This window comes from Zootoca vivipara, chromosome Z2, assembly GCF_965207765.1.
Source record: "Zootoca vivipara chromosome Z2, rZooViv2.hap1.1, whole genome shotgun sequence".
NCBI lineage: Eukaryota > Metazoa > Chordata > Lepidosauria > Squamata > Lacertidae > Zootoca > Zootoca vivipara.
This window is the reverse complement of record NC_142585.1, coordinates 36,736,018-36,743,039: the sequence shown is the minus strand read 5'-3', so window position 1 is coordinate 36,743,039 and position 7,022 is coordinate 36,736,018. Positions and strand designations below refer to the sequence as shown.

The following is a 7,022-nucleotide window of genomic DNA, read 5'->3' as shown; positions in this document are numbered from 1 at the left end:
ATGCTGAGGATTGAACATGGGTCCTTCACCACGCAATGCTTATGCTCCATCACTGGGCTATGATCCTTGAGAATGCCCCCCAGGTTAATGCTCCACACACACTTTTGCCTGGAATCCCAAGGTGGGGAGGAAAGCTGCAAGGAAAGCATTAAGCTCCCATTTCCCTGTTCTGGACTGGTCCCCACAAAGTCACCCCCAATCAGGCACCAGCATTTCAGAAGAGATGTGGCGGCTAAGCTCAACGCTCAAGAGCAAAGTGCAAGCCTTCTGCTTTGGGAGGTTTCATTTGTCTTTTGTCTCAACTGTCATGGAGTGGCACTTGGTGAACTCTTGGTTTGCCAAGCCATGGTTTACTAGGTAGGCAATGGCAAGTTCCACACTTCTCATGCTTTAATGAGACTGAAATGTGAAAAATGGGCTGACCTCCTCTAAATAGCCAATGATGGCAGAAGGCCAACTGTTTCTCGGTGGATACATATTATTAGGATGTGTACTTTCTCTTCGTTCGTTTACTTAAAAAAGAAAAAGCAACACTTTTGGCAAGGGCTGCTTGGAACGATTTTTTTTCCAATAACCTTTGCTTGCTGCCCCCACCTTGTACTTTTATTATGCCTCGAGCGTTGCATGCCTGGGCTTTTGATCTAGTTAAACAGAATGAATTGAAAAGGTTGGAAGCTAGAATCTCTCAGGATGAAATCTGAAAGGCAGGAAGATTCCTTGCTGGAGCAGCTCACTGCAACGGGAAGGGGTTCCAATTAAAATTTACCTATCTCTGCCAACAGGGCTTTGAGAGGGTCTCAAACAGGTCTCAACATCTGGATTGTAAGTCAAGGAGAGCAGCTTTCCGTTTCAAAAATGACACCTGAATTCCCGTGAAATGTAGCAGCAACCTCCCTGCAACCACCCTGACCATTCCTTGAGGACATTTCCTATTTGCTAAGAGGCTGCTGTAGAAGTGGCATGGCTGGACCATGGCAGTGGCAGCTAGCAATGCATTCTTTGGAGGATGGATCTATGGTCAGCACCTCCTCCTCCTCCTCCCCCTGCCACCGCCACTGGTGGGGGGTTGCTTTGATCCTCCTTCTCCTCTGTGGCAGGAGGAGGGTGAGGAGCCAGCCACTGAAGCAGTGCTGTTATCGGCTCCATGCTCGACCTCACTTGCCCCCTGATTTTTTGGGACATTGGAGGGCCCCATCCCCCAAAACACTGCTCCCCCCAAAAAACGGCTCAGCCTGCATGAGTTGGCACCCCTGCCATGACCCTCTTCAAAGAGGGTGACAGGCAAAAAGGAAAACAGAAGCCAAGACAGAAGTTGAAAGCCAGCTTTAATTCATACAAAAATATGAGTAATTTATTGACAAAACCTACACAGTCCATCTGTGCAGGCGTCTGGAAATCAAGATGACAGTGATTGATCCCAAAGTTTCAGTCCTGAAAGCTCAAAGCTTTAGATGATGACCACAAACAGTATCATCATGGTGGGTCATACATGCACAGAGTAAAAAAAGCAGCTTGAAGGAACAGCTCTGATCTTACAAAGTCTTTACAACTGATTTCAATGGATTAAACCAGACTTTAAATCTTTCTAAAGGTATATTTGATCTTGCAGACGGAAGCAGCAAACAACATCCCCCAGAACTGCGAGTCTTCGTTTTCAGGCTTGTTACAATCTTAGAAATAAAAACAGTGTGGGAACAAAGTACGCAAAATGGCTGCCAAGCGAAGGAAACCTGTACTAGGAGATGTTGCTTCTCCAACAGCGTGGAGGCACTAATGTCAAAGTACACTACCTGCATACCACTTTTTGCAGAGCGGCAAAAAGCCTTTGACACTATCAAATCAACTAGAAAAATTATCCAGAAGACACAAACAATAGAAATAATTGCAAACGAAACTATGGGACTGGGTTTGAAAAACTCAGGGGGGAAAAATCCAAACTCTTCTATGATATCTGACTGTGTGGATGATTGGGAAAACAGGGGGAGACACCAGAATTAAAGATTTAGATCAGTTCCAAAGGAACTAGGAGGGAGAGCAGAGGGGTGGGGGACCTGGCCTTTTCTTTCCACGAGAACCAGCGAGAGGGGGCAGAGGGAGGAGGGGCATCATTGTTTCTCTCCCACAGCTCCCTCCACAGTGCTGCAGCCCATGTTGAGTCTGCACGCCTCATCGCTGCCAACACCTGCTTGGGGCTGCGGCTTTCTGAGGGCAGGTGCCTTGCGCCTTTCTTGGGCCAGCCAGCTAGCTGGGCATCAGGCAAAGCCGGCAGCTGGAATGGGGTGTGGAGAGAGCAGCAGAGTGGAGAAGGGAGCACCAAAGCACCTGCCCGCCGGCATGGAAGATCAGTAGCACCTGGAGCAGGAAGGAGGTGCTTGAGGTGGCCGCGAGGAGGCGGAGGCGGTGCCAGCGCCAGCCAGAGCACCTGCTGCGGCGGTGAGCAAGCCCAGCTAAGTCAAGCCAAGCCTTGACCGGCCATTTCAGCTGTGGAGTCGCTCCAGCCGCAGCCGAGCGAGCGCTAGGGCGCTCAGCGGCCATGGCAGAGGGCAGCGGGCGGAGGCAATGAGGGCGGCATGGGCTTCCCTGTGCGCTGCCCTCCCAGCTGGCATTGTCTCTTTCAATTCCTATGAGCCATGGGGCAATTGACCAAAATCCACCCCATGATCGACTGGTCGATTGCAATTAACGTGTGAGACATGTCTGCTCTAACACAAAAAGAGCTTATTGCACGCTAGTTCCTAAACCAAAAATATTGCAGCATTTTCTCGTGACATTGTCTTGACAAAATTTTCATTACAAACAAATTTATGAAAACTGTCAGAGAAAAGGGGGGCTTAACTTACAATAAGTAAATTATGGTGCTGCAAGATCTTAGTGCACAGACATTGGGGGGGGGGGAAGAGAGGCCTTGAAACCTGCTACAGAGAAATTGTAGGCAGTACAGATATCATTGGGGCTTACCATGTTGTCTCTGTGTGAAGCACGATGGTGCTACTCACACTGCCATCACCAAAAAAGAAGCAAATCATATTCTACTGCTACGCAATCTGGAAACATCATGGAATTTGGAAGAACTGGAGGAAGAATAATAATTTATGTTTTCCTTTTTCTCTGTAATCAAAATACTGAATTAATTAAATCCTAAAAAGTGTTTCCACTGCTTTTATTTCATTAGCAAATGGTTAATAAGACTTTTTGTTGATTATAGATCAGTTACGTTTTTATGTAATACTGTTAATTTATAATGCAATTCATTGAAATAATACTGTCATTTACTTACAAGACTGTGGGAGGGCAAGTGATCATTTTCCCTGTCTTACTGGCTTTCTCCCCTTCATGTTAGTATTGGGCTTTTATAAAATAACAAAATTATTGTGTTACGGAATTCTATGATTATGATGGAATTCTGCTTTAATTTATGTATTGTTCATTGTTAATGTTCTCTGTTTTTAATTTCTAGCATGTTTGGAACCTTGATGGGACACAAGTATATTGGGAGCGATATTTATGAGCTCGTCATTTGGAGTTGGGTAATCTTTTTTACTATATGTTTAATTTTGATATTTACTTATGTAGTGATGCAGAATGTATCTCATTTTCAGTTATATATTTTTATATGTCTGAACCTGTAAAAGTCTTTATCCTGAATTCTAAATGGTTGGGCAACCAAATTAAGGAGAAGATGGATTTCAGATTTTATTTCAAAATCTTTCCCCTTTTTCTGCAAGCAAATTAAAAGAGAAACAGAGCACTGCTTTATTTTTCTTAAAGAGAATGCAGATCCTCTAACTTTCACATTAGCTTCTATGTATGCCCCAAATAAAATTCAGTTAATTTTGACTTCCACACTTAAAACAGTATCAAAATTTTGCAGAAGGTGGATTAAGCAATCCTATTTAGAAACCTGAACTGGGCTGCTGATCCTGATTGAGACAGATCTACACCATTATAAATAACTGTTAAGAAAACAAAATCAAAAACTATTTTTCTTCAGAAATTTCTTAAGAAATATGATTTGATTGATGTACGGTGATTTATTCATAAAGAAAGGGATTTTAGTTCCTACTCACAAAGGCATTGGGGGGGGGAGGTTTTAGAACAGATTATATATTTATCTCCACGTCACTTAAATTCAAGAAGCAAAAATAGACACCTTCCTGGTGACCTAATCCTTCTCCAATCTAGTCTACTTTTCCTATTTTCAACATTCATGGAACCACACAATCATGGCATTTTGACGCCACATTACTAACCAGCCAATTAGCTGTGGAAGCCATCTCCACAACCATCTCAGGACATTTTGAACCTATTGCAGATATAGATTTACCAGAAAAAATGATGTGTGGTACTATGAAAGCAGCAGTGTGGCAGGAAAGAATAAGATATGTAAACAACATGAACAAATAGCAACATCCTTACATGTGGCATTGAAAAAATTAGTACAGCACCATAAACCAACCGGTTCTATAAAAATTAGGAAACAAATCAAAGTTACATGTCATAAATTGGAAACTATAGAAATTCAACAAATAACAAAAAGTCTGCTGTATCTGAAACAAAAATAAATATGAGAAAGGAAATCAAAATTCTAAATTATTTGCCAATAATTTAGGCCACTACAAAGGCCACTACTCTCTCTCCCTGCACCTCCAAATGCTCCTCTAAGATGAGTGCAATGATGGGTGAGACTGCCAACTCCTCCAGCCCCCAACACCTACCCTGTGCTTATTTTTACATTTCTCCCCCAGCCAAGTGCATAAAGCTGAATTTGTACAAATTAAGTTGTGAGTTGTCCATACAGATATTTGGAAAAACAGTAAAGAGGTGTTTCTTGGGACCCAACTTCTGAGTTTGTTTCCTCCACAGACTTCTGTCAGCCTCCAGGTTGCACTACTGCCTACAGGTGTCATGGAACGCCTCCAGTGTCCGAAAATCCCGCCATGTGGGTGGTAGACCATCTTGCAGAAACCTTCCGCAGCGTTGGCATGGAGCCTGGAACAGCTTTATGTAACTTCTTAACCAGGTCTTAAAAAGTTGGAAAGAAAAAGAAAGAAGGGAGGAAACTTAATGCGGACACTCCCAATGTCATCACTTCTGTCAAGACCAATGATGCAGAGGATGGGAAATGTATCTTGGCTTGAGCCCAGAGAGAGGCAGACTTTAGAAGGAAGTATACCAAAAACCCACAAGGTCACAGTATAGCTGATAGTATACTTTATAGGAATGCCTGTCCTCTCTCAATAAGGAACAACATAAACAGAAATTCCTGCAGTGACAAGCAGGTATTTGTAACTAAAGGGTCACCATGGACATTCAGGACTTCCTTGCAGCTAGATCAAAATCAAATTCAGCTTGACCATTCAGCTCATAAAAAGTGACCTTTTCATTATGAGATGCTGGAGTCTGCCTCTTGCATCCAAACGTCATCTATCCAAGAGCCACATGCTTCAGAAATGTGAAATCGTACAGAAACATTTCTAAAACCAGTTTCACAGCTATCCTTTCAAACACGTGCCTTAAGTCTCAGCAAGAATATATGCAGATATATTTTGTTCATGGCCAACATGGATTTAAATCTTGTTCAGAAAGAAGGCCATGACTAAGCAGAAATCTGGGAAAGCAGGAAGAGTTGCCAATTTTAGGGCAGGTCTATTTGGCAACGCTGCCTATGTTGGGGAAATACATAATATGATATATGCAATCTCTGTTGTCTTTGGTGCCTAATGAAAACCATCCTCTTTCAACAACCTTTTAAAACAGAGGTACAGTGGTACCTTGGTTTGCGAACGCAATCCGTTCCGCGGAGGCGTTTGCTTGCCGAAGGCACGCTTCTGTGTTTGTGCGAAGCTCCGATGGAGCGCTTCTGCACACGTGCGCTGCGCAGATCGTTTCTGCGCATGTGCAAGCTGCGCAGATCGTGTCTGCGCATCTGACGCCGCGGAACCCGGATGTAAACACTTCTGGGTCCGCTGCGTTCGTAAACGGAGGTAGTCGTAAACCGAGGTTCCACTGTATTTTCCAGTCTGTTTCTGTATTGGAGATGTTTTTAGATGATTAAACTGTTTATCACTCATGTGTCTGCCACCCTTGGCTGCCACCCTAGGGAGGAAAAGCGGGATATAATAAATTTAATAAATAAATATGATCAGGTCCATTTTGGCTGCAGTGATAAAAAGCACACTAGTTTCTGCAACTCCCGGGGTACAGAAGGGAACAGAAACACATGAAGCTGCCTAATGTTGAATCACATTATTGGTCTGTATGTTTCACTGTTGTCACAGGGAACCTGAAGTCCTCCAGATGTTGTTTGACTACAACTCCCATCATCCCTGAGCATTGGTGATACTGGCCAGGGCTGATGGGAATTGGAGTCCAACAGCACCAGGATAGGAAGATTGGCCGACAAAAACTGGCAGCTGCCCCCCCCAATGTTTCAGGCAGGAGTATTTTCTGCACTTTCAGCTGGTTATGCTGGATAACAAAGGCCCTTCTGTATGCAAAGCCTCTGGTTCATAGCCTTATCTCTACAGAGATACTTTTTTTTTTACTATATTGACCCCAAATGCCTACTTGCAGGTGGGCAGACTGAATTTTAGGACAGACAAAAACAAAAGCCAAGAGATTGTTAAATATAAACTTTTATTCATACAAATAATATATTCTAGACTGCAGAGTATATAGGGAAATGCCATAGCTTGGTATTAGATCATCTGCTTTGCATGGAGAAGGTCCCAGATTCAATACTCAATGGCATCTCCAGGTAGGGCTTGGAGAGACCCCTGCCAGTAAGTATAGACAATACTGAACCAATGGTGTGACTCAGCAACTTCCCATATTTCAGTCTGGGACACCATTATGAGAGACCCGACACTCTGCAGGAATACAGCCTTGTCCCGCAAACCCAGCATTGGGAGGCCTGGGGCCTTCTAGATGTGGAACCCAATTCCCATTTGCTTCAGGGTCAGGGAAGGTGGAAGTCCAGCAACGTCCAAAGTGTCACAGATTTTCCATCTATTCCCTGGACA

General features: G+C 43.7%; 1 protein-coding gene across 2 annotated transcripts in view; it reads right to left on the bottom strand.

Annotated features, from left to right (window-relative positions):
• Positions 1–1,308: 1,308 nt before the first annotated feature.
• Positions 1,309–7,022, bottom strand: part of MED27 (mediator complex subunit 27) — a 176,050-nt gene continuing 170,336 nt past the window's right edge. For both annotated transcript variants that reach the window (XM_035112590.3, XM_088664792.1), the window contains one exon: positions 1,309–5,022. In XM_035112590.3, the coding sequence (XP_034968481.1) occupies positions 4,888–5,022 (135 nt within the window). In that variant the 3' untranslated portion in view covers positions 1,309–4,887. The remainder of the gene's footprint in view (positions 5,023–7,022) is intronic.